This window comes from Anomaloglossus baeobatrachus, chromosome 5 (genome assembly GCF_048569485.1).
Source record: "Anomaloglossus baeobatrachus isolate aAnoBae1 chromosome 5, aAnoBae1.hap1, whole genome shotgun sequence".
Classification (NCBI taxonomy): Eukaryota; Metazoa; Chordata; class Amphibia; order Anura; family Aromobatidae; genus Anomaloglossus; species Anomaloglossus baeobatrachus.
This window is the reverse complement of record NC_134357.1, coordinates 517,448,504-517,467,279: the sequence shown is the minus strand read 5'-3', so window position 1 is coordinate 517,467,279 and position 18,776 is coordinate 517,448,504. Positions and strand designations below refer to the sequence as shown.

At 46.1% G+C, this 18,776-nt stretch overlaps 2 protein-coding genes across 2 annotated transcripts in view; one reads left to right on the top strand and one right to left on the bottom strand.

Annotated features, from left to right (window-relative positions):
- The window catches only part of LOC142312062 (uncharacterized), a 275,265-nt gene that overhangs the window by 76,074 nt on the left and 180,415 nt on the right, over positions 1-18,776 (top strand). The window lies entirely within an intron of this gene.
- On the bottom strand, positions 543-16,998 carry LOC142312049 (gastrula zinc finger protein XlCGF66.1-like). Its single transcript, XM_075350924.1, has 6 exons — positions 16,858-16,998; positions 16,549-16,728; positions 16,343-16,466; positions 16,164-16,261; positions 15,874-15,964; positions 543-1,762 (listed from the first exon to the last, which is right to left on the bottom strand). The coding sequence occupies exons 1-6, from the start codon at positions 16,933-16,935 to the stop codon at positions 828-830; spliced, it is 1,506 nt and encodes a 501-aa protein (XP_075207039.1). The 5' UTR covers positions 16,936-16,998; the 3' UTR covers positions 543-827.

Sequence of the window (18,776 nt, the reverse complement as noted above, 5' to 3'; positions counted from 1 at the left end):
TGGCAAGAGGAAGGAGCAGGAGCACATGTGGACGGCCGCAGGGCAGCGGGGTAAGATGCAACCTGGTCGCGGTGGTGAGTAAGTCAGAATCACTACTGGGGAAAGGCCAGCTGGTGCAGGGACGCTGGCACTACACATGTAAGCAAGCCAACAATCAGACTGAAGAATGAGCAAAATGCTCGTTCTTTGAGTATGCTAATTTTTAGCACCATTAAAAATCATCGTATGTGGCAGCAAATCAGCATATGTACACAGGTGATGTGCTGGTTAGTACAATTATGAGAACAAAAAAATTGCAATAGCAATCTGTACACATGGAATTCTGGTCTAAACATCAAGTCAATGACTGCCAATTAACCTGCATACAGCTGATCAGTGGTTGTTTAAAGTGAACCTGAGAGCGGATAGATGTATACAATCTATGGGGAGCATGTATAAGCATGCTGTATGATCTCAGCTATGCATGTTTGACTCTAATGTGGCAGAGTATAATAGGAAAAAATACCTTAAAAGCCACCAGGGACTGAGACCATGCTAGAGACTAGTCAGACAGGCGGATCCCTGAAATCTTCTCTAAAACCGCTTCCCTGGATTGACAGTTTTATAGCTACAAATACACTGATTTATTTTTTATTTTTACATATTACACAATTTGCCAACTAAATGAGTCAAAGGAAAACTAAAATGGCTATGTGATTATCTGACGTGCAACAAGATTAAATGTGTAGACAAAACTTTCTCTACATACTGAACACAAAAAATGTAAATGTTTAAATTAACAGATGTGTAGCAAGACTTGTTATCCAATTGAAACATTTTCCATATTCTCAACATGAAAATAGCTTCTCTCTTGTGTGAATACTCTGATGTCTAACAAGTTTGGATTTCTCTGTAAAATATTTCCCACATTCTGAACATGAATATGGCTTCTCTCCTGTGTGAATTTTCTGATGTGTGACAAGATTTGTTTTGTGATTAAAGCATTTACCACATTCTGGACATGTAAATGGCTTCTCCCCTGTGTGAATTCTTTGATGTCTAACAAGAGTTGATTTCTCTGTAAAACATTTCTCACATTCTGAGCATGAAAATGGCTTTTCGCCTGTGTGAATCTTTTCATGTGTAACCAAAACTGATTTGTGCTTAAAACATTTCCCACATACTGAACATGAATATGGCTTCTCTCCTGTGTGAATTCTCAGATGTTTATCAAGATCAGATTTTGTAGAACAATATTTCCCACAGACGGAACAGGAAAATAACTTCTCCCCAGTGTGGAATATCTGATGTGTTACAAGATGAGATTTCACTGTAAAACATTTCCCACATTCTAAACATGAAAATGGCTTTTCCCCTGTATGAATTCTCAGATGAGTAGCAAGATTTGTTCTTTGAGTAAAACATTTCCCACATTCTGAACATGAATATGGCTTCTCCCCCGTGTGAATTCTTTGATGTTTGGCAAGATCAGATTTTGTTGAACAACATTTCCCACATTCTGGACATGAATATAGCTTCTTTCTTTCTTGGACATTTTGATATTCATCATCCCCTTTAGTACACTTATTTTGGTTAACAGTCTGTGATGAATCAGTGGATAGAACATGTTCAAAAGGATCAGATGGAAGATCTTTACTGTGTAGGGCTTTAGGTAAATCTAGGATACTGTCTTGGTCTTCATATATATTTGGAGGAATACCATGATGATTTACTTTAAAATCTGAATATACGAAATATTTCTCTGAGCTCATGGTCCAGTAATCTGCCAAAAAATGAAAATTAAGGTTTTTTTTAATATTTTTGAATAACACTTTCTTGAACATATAATAATTTTAATATTAAATATATCATCAAATGTGAATAATTTTAAATATTTTTTTTTAACTGACTAAAACAGTGATGGCAATAGTAGAATTTATATCAACACTAGAAATGGATCTTGGCTTGCTTATTACATGATTCCTGCCTCATCCCCTGCTTAGCTGGCCACCTGCCTGGCTTTTTTGTATGACCTGCATCAATCTTTGATCATCTTGTCCTTATAAACATATAAATGCCAGTCAGTGACTTATCTTGGGGGTGACTTTTACATTCCCTGCAGCAAAGTCAAAATCCCTCTTAGGCCATGTGCCCACGTTGCGTTCAGTAACTTGCAGAAATGAACGCATCCTCTGGCAGAATTTGTCATTGTCAAATTTGATTTTGACCTCATAAACGCAGGAAATGCGCAAGCATTTGTTACGCGTTTTGACCGCGTTTTACATGCATTTTCAGTGCTTAAATTGAGATGCGTTTTCAATACAAATACACAACTAAATAAAGTTTGAACATTCAAACAGTAGGAAAAAAGGAAAACAAAAAACATAATAACCTATAAATCAAACACTATAATATTAATTTACCGAAAATGACTAATGAGATTTAATAATTATGTTCCTAAAATATTAAAAGTATTGTTTGACTCATTTTTTAAAGTCGGAATGGATGTGAGGGCAAATGGAAACCTATTGACATCACTATAATGTCAAAAACGCATGCTTTGATTTTTTCAAAAAAGCATGCGTTTAGCATCAAAAAAGCATGTAAAACGCTAGAAATTTCTTTTAGGATGCGTTTTGATAATTCTCATTGACTTCAATGTTAGCAAAACGCTGCAAAATGGCAAAAACAATTGACATGTTGCTTCTTCAAACGCAGAGTTTTTGACAATTTTTTTACATCAAAAACGCTGCGTTTTTAAAAGCATCATGCGCACAAGAAAGCCCAATTTTCCATAGACTTTGCCTGGAAATCAAAACGCATGCAATTTTGCATTAAAACGCTGCAGCTCAAAACGCTGCGGAAACGCATGAAAAAACCGCAACGTGATCACATAGCCTTAAGAGTTGACCATCAAGGATCCCTAGGAATCACGCTGTTTTGGCCAGTAGTGAGCTCTCCACATTTCCATAACCTTGCTGGTAATCCTAACAGGATAACTTAACAATGCCATTATGATGGACTGTCTGCAACCTGTGGTGGATCAAGTTATTTTTAGATGGAGTATTAAGTGGTCAACTTTGGAAATTTCCTTTAAAAGGAACCTGTCACCACATTTGTCCCTTATAAGCTGTGGCCAACACCAGTAGGCTTTTATATACAGCAATCTATAATACTGTACATAAGTGCCCAGGCCGCTCTGTATAATGTAAAAAACATCTTTATAATTTACCTAGGGGGCAGTCAAGTTGGCGTCGCTGATCGCGGATCTGGTGCCTCCTCTCTGCTGCGATCACTGTCCTCCTTCTCAGTCCCATGTGGATGACGCGTCCTACGTCATACACACAGGCCGGCATTGCGGTCCCACGCAGGCGCACTTTGCCCTGTTGAGGGCAGATCAAAGTACTGTAATGCCCAGGCACAAGGAAAGTTCAAAGATTGCCCGCGCATACGCACTACAATATTTTGATCTGCCCTCATCCTCTGCGTGGATGATATAGGACGTGTCATACAGATGAGGCTGAGAAGGAGGCTGTCGATCGCACTAGAGAGGAGGTGCCGAACCTGTGATAGCAGCGACGCCTATCAGAGTGGACCGTCCCCTAGGTAAGTATAATAAAGGTGTTTTTTACGTTATACAGAGCGACCTGGACTCTTTTATACAGAATTCTAGTATACTAATATAAGAGTTTACTGGTGGTGGCCACAGCTTATAAGGAAAAACCTGACAGGTTCCCTTTAATTCTGTAGCTGTTGCACCAATGCCTGCTACAGAACCAAAAAAAGATTTATCTGATCGATTCTTGGGATATTATAAAAAAAGTTGTGGTTTTTCATCATTTTAAGATCCAACCTATGCTCTAGCAACATCAAGCTAGAACAGACCCACTTCAGCCACGAGACGAGATGAGCATGTTGCCTCAGGTGATGGTACTTTACCGCCCTCCCGGAATCAGGGCTGGACTGTCCAATGGGCAACTTCTAGTCTGGTTTATTACTTGTTCCCAGAGCCATAACTTTTATTTTTCAGACTCTATAGTCTTATCATATCTTGTGGAACAAGTTGTAGTTTTTTATGATTTTTTTCCTGTTTTTTAGTAAAATCAATACAATCAAAGTAGATTAAAATGATGGGAAAAAAATAGGGCAATTCTGCCATTTTTGAGGTGTTTCATTTGATACTAAACATATTGTTTTTAACTTTTAGTGTTTTTTTTTTAAATTCAGGGCTTTGTATCTTTCACCTTACAGGTTAAACAATGTTATATCTTGATAATTATATTTTCTTTGTCGCTCCATTGGGAGACCCAGACAATTGGGTGTATAGCTCATGCCTCCGGAGGCCACACAAAGTATTACACTAAAAGTGTAAAGCCCCTCCCCTTCTGCCTATACACCCCCCGTGCATCACGGGTTCCTCAGTTTACATGCTTTGTGCGAAGGAGGTCAGACATCCACGCATTAGCTCCTCCACAGCTTGGTCAGCAGCAGCTGCTGACTATGTCGGATGGAAGAAAAGAGGGCCCATAACAGGGCCCCCAGCATGCTCCCTTCTCACCCCACTCTTGTCGGCGGTGTTGTTAAGGTTGAGGTACCCATTGCGGGTACGGAGGCTGGAGCCCACATGCTGTTTTCCTTCCCCATCCCTTGATGGGCTCTGGGGAAGTGGGATCCTAATCGGTCTCCAGACACTGAGACTGTGCTCCATCCACAGCACCTGAGGTATCTGCTGGACAAGGAGCCGAGTATCGTCAGGGACACTGCTACTTGAGGTACTCTGTGTCCCCGTGGGGACCGCGCACAGAATCACTCCAGCATTGCTGGGTGTGTTAGTGCACCGGGGACCGCGGCGCTGACCGCGTTTGTGTCATCACACACTACAGCGTGCTGGTGTGCTTGGTTTACTAGGGACTACCGCCTGACCGCGCGCTGCCATTGCACACGGCAGCGCGCCTGGGATTGTTTGTACGCCGGGGACTTCCGCGCAGACCGAGCTTATACGCCGGCCGCGCTTATAACTTGAGTCCCCGGCTTTTCCGGCCTAGTCTCGGTCTTTTCCCGCCCCCAGGCCTGTCAGTCAGGGGAAGGGAGAGATGTTGTGCAGAACGTCAGCACTGAGGGCTGGAGCGTGCTTTGCATACTCCACCCCCCTCACTGTTCACAGTGGGGCACCAGACTCCCGCACTTTTTCGGGCACGCCCACGGCCCCCTCCTCTCCTCAGGACGCCGGCAGCCATTCCTGTCAGCTCTTCCGACGCTGGAGAGGGGAGACAAGTTCTGGGAGACCCAGGCAGCGATTCTGGTGACCACACAACCGCTTGTGCGGTCGGTAAGCAGCACCTATGGTGCTGGCCCCACTAGTGCAGTAGTGTACATATAGATTATATCCTTATAGGCTATACTTTACACTGTATGGTGCACGATTGATTTTTGGCTATATACCCTCCGGGATTGCTCAGAGGACACAACAGCATGTCGTCCACAAGAAGCAATGGTGCCAAAGCACAGACTTACTATGCTGCCTGCGCTGCATGTACGGCTATACTGCCGGCAGGTTCCACTGACCCTCATTGTGTGCAATGCTCCCCTGTGGCACTTGCTCAGCCGGAGCCTCTGCGAAGGGGGGCCCAGGGGGAACCTCCAGCTAACACTGTCACGGGGACAGAGTTTGCAGTTTTTACTGATAGACTTTCTGAGACTATGGCTAAGATATTAGAAGCTTTGCAGTCCAGACCGGTATCTCAGACCATGGGCACTGTGGAATCACTGCACCATGGTCCACCTCAGTTGGAGCAACAATGTCCTCCCGGGGTGTCTCATAGGTCCCAGGGTGAGGTCTCTGACACGGACCGCAGTCCCAGACCGCCTAAACGAGCTCGCTGGGAAACTCCCTCGACATCATCACATTGTTCACGGTCTCAGCATGAGGACTCTCTGTATGATGAAGCGGAGGTGGCTGATCAGGATTCTGATCCTGAGGCCGCTCTCAACCTAGATACACCTGATGGGGACGCCATAGTGAATGATCTTATCGCGTCCATCAATCAAATGTTGGATATTTCTCCCTCAGGTCCTCCAGTGGAGGAGTCAGTTTCTCAACAGGAGAAATTCCGTTTTAGGTTTCCCAAGCGTACCACGAGTATGTTTCTGGACCACTCTGACTTCAGAGACGCAGTCCAGAAACACCGAGCTTGTCCTGATAAGCGTTTTTCCAAGCGCCTTAAGGATACACGTTATCCATTTCCCCCTGACGTGGTCAAGGGCTGGACTCAGTGTCCCAAGGTGGATCCCCCAATCTCCAGACTGGCGGCTAGATCCATAGTCGCAGTGGAAGATGGGGCTTCACTCAAGGATGCTACTGACAGGCAGATGGAGCTCTGGTTGAAATCCATCTTTGAAGCCATCGGCGCATCTTTTGCCCCAGCATTTGCAGCAGTATGGGCACTCCAGGCTATCTCAGCGGGTCAAGCGCAGATTGACGCAATCACACGTACGTCTGCGCCGCAAGTGGCATCCATAACCACTCAGACGACGGCATTCGCGTCTTACGCTATTAATGCCATCCTGGACTCTGCGAGCCGTACGGCGGTTGCAGCCGACAATTCGGTGGTAATACGCAGGGCATTGTGGCTACGGGAATGGAAGGCAGATTCGGCTTCCAAAAAGTGCTTAACCAGTTTGCCATTTTCTGGTGACCGTTTGTTTGGTGAGCGATTGGATGAAATAATCAAGCAATCCAAGGGAAAGGATACATCCTTACCCCAGGCCAAACCAAACATACCCCAACAGAGGAGGGGACAGTCGAGGTTTCGGTCCTTTCGGGGCGCGGGCAGGTCCCAATTCTCCTCGTCCAAAAGGCCTCAGAAGGATCAGAGAAACTCCGATTCATGGCGGTCTAAGTCACGTCCTAAAAAGACCGCTGGAGGTGCCGCTACCAAAGCGGCCTCCTCATGACTTTCAGTCTCCTCACACCGCATCCTCGGTCGGTGGCAGGCTCTCCCGCTTTTGCGACACCTGGCTGCCACAGGTAAAAGACCGTTGGGTGAGAGACATTCTGTCTCACGGTTACAGGATAGAGTTCAGCTCTCGTCCTCCGACTTGATTCTTCAGAACATCTCCGCCTCCCGAGCGAGCCGATGCTCTTCTGCAGGCGGTGGACACTCTAAAGGCGGAAGGAGTGGTGATCCCGGTTCCTCTTCAGCAACAGGGTCACGGTTTTTACTCAAACCTGTTTGTGGTTCCAAAGAAAGACGGGTCCTTCCGTCCTGTCCTGGACCTAAAACTGCTCAACAAACACGTAAAGACCAGGCGGTTCCGGATGGAATCCCTTCGCTCCGTCATCGCCTCAATGTCCCAGGGAGACTTCCTTGCATCGGTCGATATCAAAGATGCGTATCTCCACGTACCGAGATTGCTCCAGAGCATCAGCGCTTCCTGCGTTTCGCCATAGCAGACGAACACCTTCAGTTCGTGGCACTGCCGTTCGGCCTGGCGACAGCCCCACGGGTTTTCACCAAGGTCATGGCTACAGTAGTGGCGGTCCTTCACTCTCAGGGACACTCGGTGATTCCTTACTTAGACGATCTCCTAGTCAAGGCACCCTCTCAAGAGGCATGCCAACACAGCCTCAATGCTACTCTAGAGACTCTCCAGAGTTTCGGTTGGATCATCAATTTTCCAAAGTCAAATCTGACTCCGGCCCAATCACTGACATATCTTGGCATGGAGTTTCATACTCTCTCAGCGATAGTGAAGCTTCCGCTGAACAAACAGCGTTCACTGCAGACAGGGGTGCAATCTCTCCTTTTAGGTCAGTCACACCCCCTGAGACGCCTCATGCACTTCCTAGGGAAGATGGTAGCAGCAATGGAGGCAGTTCCTTTTGCGCAGTTTCATCTGCGCCCACTTCAATGGGACATTCTCTGCAAATGGGACAGGAAGTCGACGTCCCTCGACAGGAAAGTCTCCCTCTCTCAAGCAGCCAAAGCTTCCCTTCGGTGGTGGCTTCTTCCCACTTCATTGTCGAAGGGGAAATCCTTCCTACCCCCATCCTGGGCGGTGGTCACGACGGACGCGAGTCTGTCAGGGTGGGGAGCAGTCTTTCTCCACCACAGGGCTCAGGGTACGTGGACTCAGCAGGAGTCCTCCCTTCAGATCAATGTTCTGGAGATCAGGGCAGTGTATCTTGCCCTAAAAGCGTTCCAGCAGTGGCTGGAAGGCAAGCAGATCCGAATTCAGTCGGACAACTCCACAGCGGTGGCTTACATCAACCACCAAGGCGGCACACGCAGTCGTCAGGCTTTCCAGGAAGTTCAGCGGATTCTGATGTGGGTAGAAGCCACGGCCTCCACCATATCCGCAGTTCACATCCCGGGCGTAGAAAACTGGGAAGCAGATTTTCTCAGTCGCCAGGGTATGGACGCAGGGGAATGGTCTCTTCACCCGGACGTGTTTCAGGAGATTTGTTGCCGCTGGGGGATGCCGGACGTCGACCTAATGGCGTCCCGGCACAACAACAAGGTCATGGCATTCATGGCACGATCTCACGATCACAGAGCTCTGGCGGCAGACGCCTTAGTTCAAGATTGGTCGCAGTTTCAACTCCCTTATGTGTTCCCACCTCTGGCACTGTTGCCCAGAGTGATACGCAAGATCAGGTCAGACTGCCGCCACGCCATTCTCATCGCTCCAGACTGGCCGAGGAGGTCGTGGTACCCGGATCTGTGGCATCTCACGGTGGGCCAACCGTGGGCACTGCCAGACCGTCCAGACTTGCTGTCTCAAGGGCCGTTTTTCCATCTGAATTCTGCGGCCCTCAACCTGACTGTGTGGCCATTGAGTCCTGGATCCTAGCGTCTTCAGGGTTGTCTCAAGAGGTCATTGCCACTATGAGACAGGCCAGGAAACCAACGTCTGCCAAGATCTACCACAGGACGTGGACGATATTCCTTTCTTGGTGCTCTGATCAGGGATTCTCTCCCTGGCCATTTGCATTGCCCACTTTTCTTTCCTTTCTTCAACCAGGATTGGAAAAAGGTTTGTCGCTCGGCTCCCTTAAGGGACAAGTCTCAGCGCTCTGTGTTCTTTCAGAAGCGTCTTGCCAGGCTTTCTCAGGTACGCACGTTCCTGCAAGGGGTTTGTCACATTGTTCCTCCTTACAGGCGGCCGTTAGAACCCTGGGATCTGAACAGGGTTCTGCTGGCCCTTCAGAAGGCACCCTTTGAACCTTTGAAAGATATTTCTCTTTCTCGCCTTTCGCAGAAAGTGGTCTTCCTAGTAGCAGTCACCTCACTTCGGAGAGTGTCTGAGCTAGCAGCGCTGTCATGCAAAGCCCCTTTCCTGGTGTTTCACCAGGACAAGGTGGTGCTGCGCCCGGTTCCGGAATTCCTTCCTAAGGTGGTATCCGCCTTTCATCTCAATCAGGATATCTCCTTGCCTTCCTTTTGTCCTCATCCAGTTCATCAATGTGAAAGGGATTTGCATTTGTTAGATCTGGTGAGAGCACTCAGAATCTACATTTCCCGTACGGCGCCTCTGCGCCGCTCGGATGCACTCTTTGTCCTTGTCGCTGGTCAGCGTAAGGGGTTACAGGCTTCCAAATCCACCCTGGCTCGGTGGATCAAGGAACCAATTCTCGAAGCCTACCGTTCTTCTGGGCTTCCGGTTCCCTCAGGGCTAAAGGCCCATTCTACCAGAGCCGTCGGTGCGTCCTGGGCTTTACGGCACCAGGCTACGGCTCAGCAGGTGTGTCAGGCGGCTACCTGGTCGAGCCTGCACACTTTCACCAAACACTATCAGGTGCATGCCTATGCTTCGGCGGATGCCAGCCTAGGTAGACGAGTCCTTCAGGCGGCGGTTGCCCACCTGTAGGAACGGGCCGTTTTACGGCTCTATTATGAGGTATTATTTTACCCACCCAGGGACTGCTTTGGGACGTCCCAATTGTCTGGGTCTCCCAATGGAGCGACAAAGAAGAAGGGAATTTTGTTTACTTACCGTAAATTCCTTTTCTTCTAGCTCCAATTGGGAGACCCAGCACCCGCCCTGTTGTTTTTTCGTGTACACATGATGTTCATGTTGAATGGTTTCAGTTCTCCGAGATTTCTTCGGATTGAAGTTACTTTAAACCAATTTATTTGCTTCCTCCTTGCTTTTGCACTAAAACTGAGGAACCCGTGATGCACGGGGGGTGTATAGGCAGAAGGGGAGGGGCTTTACACTTTTAGTGTAATACTTTGTGTGGCCTCCGGAGGCATGAGCTATACACCCAATTGTCTGGGTCTCCCAATTGGAGCTAGAAGAAAAGGAATTTACGGTAAGTAAACAAAATTCCCTTCGTTAGAATGTGGTGATACTAAATATGCTTACTTTTTTATTTTCTTTATTTTGGTTTTAAGAAAAGGGAAGCATTTGGAGTTTTTCTTTTTTACTCTTAAAGGCAATCTGTCAGCAAGTTTTTGATATGTAATTGTAAAGCAGCAAAATGTAGTAGCTGAGACCCAGATTTCAGCGCTGTGTCACTTGCTGCTCTCAGTGCTGTCAGTTTGATACAGCCACAGTTTTCTCTGCAGCAGATCTAGCAGAGCTCACATGCAGAGCTGTGTATAACCCCACCTACACCACTGAATGTCAACTTTCTGTTTACACTGTATATTGCCAGAAAGATGTTAATCAGTGGTAGATGCGGGGTTTCACAGACCAGTCTCTAATCTCCTCTTCATCTCCAAACTCCTGGAACGCTTGGTCCACTCCCTTCTAATCCGCTGTCAGATAACTCTCTCCTCGACCCTCTACAATCCGGTTTCCGCTCCTTCCACTCTATGAAACTACTCTTACTAAAGTCTCTAATGATCTACTAACAGCTAAATCTAATGGAGATTACTCCCTGTTGATTATCCTGGATCTCTCTGCTGCATTTGATACTGTGGATCACCAACTCCTCTTCACTATGCTCTGCTCTATCGGGCTCAAGGACACCGTTCTCCTCTTATCTCTCTGACCGCTCCTTCACTGTATCTTTTGGCGGCTCCTCTTCCTCTCCTCTTCCCCTTATGGTCGGGGTTCCTCAGGGTTCAGTCCTAGGCCCCCTCCTTTTCTCTCTATACCCTGCCCCTATTGGACAAACCATCAGCAGATGTTTTCCAGTACCATCTCTATGCTGATGACACCCAACTGTATACATTGTCTCCTGACATCACCCCTACATTAATACAAAATTATCGGTCCGCTGTCTCCAGCATCATGCCCTCATGTTTCCTCCCTCTTCCAACCTTCCCAAACCCAATATTACCATTTCTGTGTGTGGTTCTACCGTTACGCTCCAGCAGCATGCCCGCTGTCTTGGGGTTATAGTTGACTTCGATCTCGCCTTTGCTCCCCACATCTATTCACTCGCTCGTTCATGTCACCTACCCCTCAAAAACATCTCTAGAATTCAACCTTTTCTTAGCACTGACCCTGCAAAAACTCTTACTATCGCTCTTATTCATTCTCACCTGGATTACTGTAATTCTTTACTAATTGGTCCCCCTGTTAGTAAACGCTCACATCTCCAATCCATTCTGAATGCCACAGCCAGGATCATTTCCCTCTGCAACCACTTCACTGATGCCTCTGCTCTATGCCAGTCATAGCATTGGTTGCCTATCCGTTACAGAGCCCAATATAAACATATCACTCTCACCCACAAAGCTCTCCACAGTTCCGCACCGCCCTACATCTCCTCCCTCATCTCTGTCTATCCCCCCACCTGTGCCCTTCATTCTGCTAATGACCTAATACTGACATCCTCAATAATTCTAACCTCCCACTCCCGTCTTCAAGATTTTTCATGAGCCGCGCCAATGCTCTGGAACACACTACCAAGAACAATCCGATTAATTCCCAACATCCACACCTTTTAAGCAGGCCCTAAAAATGCATTTCTTGAGACTAGCCTATCACCTCATCGCCCTGATCTAATCTAGATCCTTTTTGCCCTTCATAACATTTATTTCAATTTTTGTTCCCTGTATCTTCGGATTGCATTCTTCTTCATGTACTTTTTTATGCTCTGTATTTACAAATTCTGGCTGACTAAAAGGAGTTACTTCAATGTACTTACCTCTTTTGAGTGGACACGTCGCTGCCCAGAGTAGAGTTGGTCACAAGACATGCCCAATATGCATGGCTGCCAAATCTATGGTCTTTAAGGCATTTTTTCTTGTAAATATATTCTTATCATTAACCTCTTCACGACCGTGGGCAGTAAAGTTACGTCCTATTTAAACGTGACTTAACGACCAGGGACGTAACTTTACTGCCTAAAGTTCATTTGATTGCCGTGGCCATAGCAACGGATTTCAAATGATGTCCCCTGCTGTTTCTTACAGCAGGGGACCTTTTCTTGACCCCAGGGGGGGTGGCATCGCCACCCTCCATCGACGATCTTTGTGATTGGCTGTTCAAATCTGAACCGCCAACCACATCGTTCGCACTGGTTCCGGCTAAAACAATGCCGGAACCAGTGTGATACTGTGAGATCCTGCTATGAGGTGCCGCAGGAGCTGCAGCAGATCATAGCAGGAGATCAAACATGGTGCCCCCCAGCCCCTGCAGCACTGATTGGAGTGATCGTGCTATGATGCGCAATCGCTCCAATCAGCGTGCAGTGGGGCTGTCTGATCTACAGGTGACCGCCCTCCCCAGGCCTGTGCTGGTCTGGAGAGCCCTCCCCCAACATGTCTGCAGTGTGCACTGGCTGGTACTTGTGGTACCACGCCACCGCCGCCGCTTTATGTTTGCCGCTCCTGCTCCCCCTGTAAGTATTGCGCGCTGCCCCTGCGCACTCCCGTGATGGCCCCTGCGCGCTCCCTTCGTGCCCCCACTCGCTGCGATGTAATCCCCAGCTGCAATTTGCTTCCCCCCGCTGCGATCTACCCCCACGCGATCTCAATTCTGTTCCCATGCTTCTTGTTTGCCTCTGCTTCTCCAGTCTCCCCCTCCCCCTCTGCTCTCCCTCTCTGATGTTCCCTACCTGCCTGTCCGAGGTCTTCACTGGCCTGATCATATCTGCCTCCATCGCTGGAACCTTCCTGGGTCTTCAGACATGAGCTGTCCAACTTCATGCCTGCTGCTCCTGTAAGAAGCTGTCCACTTTCTGCCTTCTATTTCTCCTGCAGTTCCTCTGGTCAGTGATCCTCCTGCAAATCTTCTGGGTACTGTGAGTATAATTTTTTTTTTTGTATCCCCTATCCATTTTCACACCTCATCTGTCCGCGCAGGTTTTTTTTTTGTCCGTATCTTGCGTTGTTTTTTTGCATCTCATCCGTGTGTGCATCCTGCAGCGGCCGAGCGCTGATCAGGGATGCACATAACGGATCGGCGTCTCTGCTCAATTTTCGGCATGACTTTTTTTTTCCATATCCCTGTCGCTTTTTGTATCTCATCAGTCCGTGCGTCCTGCGGCGGCCGAGCAGTGATGCACATCACTGCATGGCGTCTGCGTTTGAAAAGTCAAATGGCGCTCCCTCCCTTCTGAGCCCCGCCGTTCGCCCAAACAATTACTTTCCACCAAATATGGGGTATCTGCGTACTCAGAAGAAATTGCATAATCAATTTTATGGTGCAGTTTTTCCTGATACCCTTGTAAAAAAAAAAAAAAAGCTACCTGGTTGAAGCAAAAATTTTGTGGTAAAGAAAAAAACAATAATTTTCACGACTCAAAGTTATCAACTTCTGTGAAGCCCCTGGGTGTAGAAGGGGCTCACCAAACATCTAGATAAATTCCTTGAGGGGTCTAGTTCCAAAATGGGGTCACTTGTGGGGGAGCTCTACTGTTTAGGCACCATAGGGGGTCTCCAAACGTGACATGGCGTCCGCTAATGATTCCAACCAATTTTGCTGTCAAATGGCGCTTCTTCCCATTTGAGCCCCGCCATGCGCCCAAACAATTACTTTCCACCACATGTGAGGTATCTGCGTACTCAGGAGAAATTGCACAATACGTTTTATGGTGCATTTGTTTACGGATACCCTTGTGAAAAAAAAACTACCTGGTTCAGGTAACAGTTTTGGGGTAAAAAAAAAAAAAATGTATTCATGGCTCAACATTATCAACTTCTGTGGAGCCCCTGGAGGCTCAAGGGGCTCACCAAACATCTAGATAAATTCCTTGAGGGGTCTAGTTTCCATAATGGGGTCACTTGTGGGGGAGCTCCATTGTTTAGGCACCTCAGGGGGTCTCCAAATGCAAGAAAACGTCCGCTAATGATTCCAACCAATTTTGCTGTCAAATGGCGCTCCTTCTTTTCTGAGCCCTGCCATGCGCCCAAACAATTACTTTCCACCACATATAAGGTATCTGCGTACTCAGGAGAAATTGCACAATAAATTTTATGGTGCATTTTTTCCTGATACCCTTGAGAAAAAAAGCTACCTGGTTTAAGCAACAGTTTTGTGGTAAAAAAATTTTTTTTTCTTTTTGCGGCTCAACATTATAAACGTCTGTGAAGGCCCCAGGGGTTCAAAGTGCTCAACAAACATCTAGATAAATTCCTTTTTGGGGTCTAGTTTCCAAAATGGGGTCATTTGTGGGGGAGCTCCATTGTTTAGGCAACTCAGGGAGTCTCCAAACCCGACATGGCGTCCGCTAATGAGTCCAGCTAATTTTGCGTTCAAAAATTCGAATGGCGCTCCTTCCCTTCCAAGCTCTGCCGTGCGCCCAAACAATTTTTTACCACATATGAGGTATCGGCGTATTCAGGAGAAATTGCACAATAAATTGTATGGTGCACTTTCTCTTTCCTCCCTTGTGAAAATTAAAGTTTTATGGCAAAGTAACATTTTTCTGTAAAAAAAAAAAATTTTCATTTTTTCCTTCCATATGGCTTTGGTTCCTGTGAAGCACCTAAAGGGTTAATACATTTCTTGGATGTGGTTTTGAGCAGTGTGAGGGGTGCAGTTTTTAGAATGGGGTCATGTTTGGGTATTTTCTGTCCCTTAGGCCTCTCAAAGTCAGTTCAAATGTGATGTGGTCCCTAAAAAAAATGGTTTTGTAAATTTTGTTGGAAAAATGAGAAATTGCTGATGAACTTTGACCCCTTCTAACTTCCTAACGAAAAAAAAAATTGTTTCGAAAATTGCGCTGGTGTAAAGCAGACAAGTGGGAAATTTTATTTAGCAACTATTTTATGTGAAATATCTCTCAGATTTATAAATTTATAAATTGCAAAATTTTCAAAATTTTTGCCAAATTTCTGAAATTTTCACAAATAAACGCAAAAAGTATCGGCCTAAATTTACCACTAGCCTGAAGTACAATATGTCATGAAAAAACAATGTCAGAATTGCCGGGATCCGTTGAAGCGTTCCAGAGTTATAACTTGTCAAAGTGACACTGGTCAGAATTGCAAAAAATGGCCAGGTCATTAAGGTGTTTTAGTGGCCGGGGGTGAAGGGGTTAATATTTTGGAAAGAGCTGATGCTTCTCTTTCAATACTGGCCACGTGCTTCCTCTGTCACTGTGCTTCCTCTTCTGGCCAAACACGTGACCGCTTCATCCAATCACTGACTGCAGCCAACACTAAAGAATCTCAGCTGTTGCTGGAGACTGACCTCAGGAATTACATATGTCAGTACGGCCAGAACAGAATGTACAGAGATAGGACATTTCTTTTTCTATGCAAAAAAAGAAGACGCACTTTTTTATTTTACCCATTGATAGTTGCAACTGAAATGCGTTAATAAAAAGAAAAATGTAAAAAATCATGTTGTGTTTATAAGCGCTAAAGCTTTTGGTCAGTAAAGTCCCCACAAAAAAACACTGCAAGAACAAACCTTACAAGACTTTTAACTTTACAAGTTAGTGACTGAGAAGAATCTGTAACTTCTCTGCATTTAGTGGTCACTACTCACCTGTGCGGTTATCTGTAGGAATGTCCTCTTTACTCCGCTCATCACCTCTCACATATGTCTCTGTAGTATTAATATGGGTCAGATCTTCACCCTGAAAGAAATATTGGAAAATTCACAGAAAGATGGAGAAGTCACATTTATGATCAGCTCTAATCCTGCCATCTCCACCCCTCTCATTACACAAGTATAAAAGATATATAATACTGGTGGATAAACAAGACTGAACACAAGACCTTCACAGCCGTCTACACATCATAGGGGAGATTTCATGACACCTTCTCTCCATCTACCTGATCATCCTGAGGAACATTGGGATTTTCTTGTTTACAATCCTGTGGAAGACGAGGATGGGGACATCTCTCTGGTGTTGTGCTCTTACTGGATAGAACTGGAGGAAACACATACAGGGACTGAATTCATTCCTTACATACAGGTAATTATAAGCCATGTGTACCGTCCTGTCTATTACCTGGTGATGTGAAGGCCCAGGGACCCTCCATCATGACGTCCTTGTACAGATGTTTGTGTTCTTCTAAATACTCCCACTCCTCCATGGAGAAATAGACGGTGACGTCCTGGCACCTTATAGGAACCTGACACATACAATGATACCGTCACCCCCCGATCCCTTCATAGCGTTACTGTATAATGTCCCAGCATTCCCAGCAGTGTCACCTCTCCAGTCAGCAGCTCAATCATCTTGTAGGTGAGTTCTAGGATCTTCTGGTCATTGATGTCCTCATGTATCAGGGGGTGAGGTGGAGACCCCGTGATTGGGCTCAGGGGTCTTCCCCATCCCTCAGACACAGGGTCCTGACAGCGCTCACTGGAGGTCTTCTTCACTACTGTGTAATCCTGGTTATGGAGAGACACATTAATAAATCTCACTACAGACATTTCCAGAGTCCTCACCTCTCCAGTTCTGTCCATCTGTTATTCCCATAGATAAGAATGATGTAATGTGACGTCATCAGAATCTCTCACCTCTCCAGTAAGCCGGAAGAGGATCTCTAGGGTGAGGTGTAATATCCTCTCCGCCATCTTGTCCCTGTCCTTATCCATCCTTGATGGGTCAATCAGGAAAATTCTCTTATACAGAAGATCTGAGAGGATCCGATATTGTAGGGACCTGAATGGGGAGAAGATGACGATGTAACATCAGAAAGATCCCATGTAAGGAATCTCCGGAGCTGTTACCGGCTTCATATGATCACTACATCCAGTCCTGGCCCCGTCCTGCCCCCGGTATAACACACAATCCAACTATAGTCACAGACAGAGATTTATCACAGAATATCTCCAATCCAGAACCAAAGACACAGAACAAATCTTAAAAATAGTCGATAAAAATAACTATTTCTTGTCATTGAGCAACTCAAATAAAGCTGAATATTATCAGCACTGGAGGGGTTATTGCGCCCAGTAATGGGGAATCTCCACATACCTCCACCTGCAGAGCCGCACACTAGATATATGGTTGAGTCTAGAATGTATGGGCTCTTTACGCCTCTATCACGTGACACATTAAGTCATACCTAGAAGGAGCCCGTACATTCTAGCATCTATCCACAGTAGATATATGGCTCGGCTTACAGGACCTGTGATGATGTCACATGGAGGGGAGGAGTCAGGGGGTCACATGATCAGCTCCTTAGTGTATACATTATATCTAGTGTACAGCTCTGTAGGTGGAGGGATGTGGAGATTCCCCATTACGTTTCCCTTCTGACATTCTCCTCCTGCAGTACTAATAATCTCATTGTATTCTTACATGGGGTCTTTATGATGTTACATCTTCATTTTCTCCCCATTCAGTTCCCTACAATATCGGATCCTCTCAGATCTTCTGTATAAGAGAATTTTCCTCATTGACCCATCAAGGATGGATAAGGACAGGGACAAGATGGTGGAGAGGATATTACACCTCACCCTAGAGATCCTCTTCCGGCTTACTGGAGAGGTGAGAGATTCTGATGACGTCACATTACATCATTGTTATCTATGGGAATAACAGATGGACAGAACTGGAGAGGTGAGGACTCAGGAAATGTCTGTAGTGAGATTTATTAATGTGTCTCTCCATAACCAGGATTACACAGTAGTGAAGAAGACCTCTAGTGAGCGCTGTCAGGACACTGTGTCTGAGGGATGGGGAAGACCCCTGAGCCCAATCACGGGGCCTCCACCTCACCCCCTGATACATGAGGACATCAATGACCAGAAGATCCTAGAACTCACCTACAAGATGATTGAGCTGCTGACTGGAGAGGTGACACTGCTGGGAATGCTGGGACATTATACAGTAACGCTATGAAGGGATCGGGGGATGACGGTATCATTGTATGTGTCAGGTTCCTATAAGGTGTCAGGATGTCACCGTCTATTTCTCCATGGAGGAGTGGGAGTATTTAGAAGAACACAAAGATCAGTACAAGGACGTCATGATGGTGGTTCCCCATCTCCTCACATCACCAGGTAATAGACAGGACTAAATATACACAGACTATAATTATCTGTATGTAAAGAATGAATTCAGTCCCTGTATGTGTTTCCTCCAGTTCTATCCAGTGAGAGGACAACACCAGAGAGATGTCCCCGTCCTCTTCTTACACAGGACTGTAAACAAGAAGATCCCAATGTTCCTCAGGATCATCAGGTAGATGGAGAAAAGGTGATATGAAATTTCCCCTATGATACTGTATGTAGACGGCTGTGAAGGTCTTGTGTTCAGTCTTTTTTTGTCCACCAGTATTATATGTTTTATACTTGGTGGAGATGACAGGATAAAGCTGATCATAGACATTAGATGTTGTCTGGATCTTCTCACAATTTTCTGGTTATGGAGACTGCTGGTTACAATTAAGAGGTGACAAGTTGGAATATACAGGAGACCTGCAGCTCTG

Excerpts from the sequence above, each read along its gene's own strand:
- LOC142312049 (XM_075350924.1), bottom strand. The coding sequence starts at position 16,935 with ATGGATAAGGACAGGGACAAGATGGCGGAGAGGATATTACACCTCACC. Across the intron at positions 16,729-16,857 it reads TCTTCCGGCTTACTGGAGAG|GATTACACAGTAGTGAAGAA; the intron begins GTGAGAGATTCT and ends CTCCATAACCAG. Across the intron at positions 15,965-16,163 it reads ATGTTCCTCAGGATGATCAG|GGTGAAGATCTGACCCATAT; the intron begins GTAGATGGAGAG and ends TATTTCTTTCAG.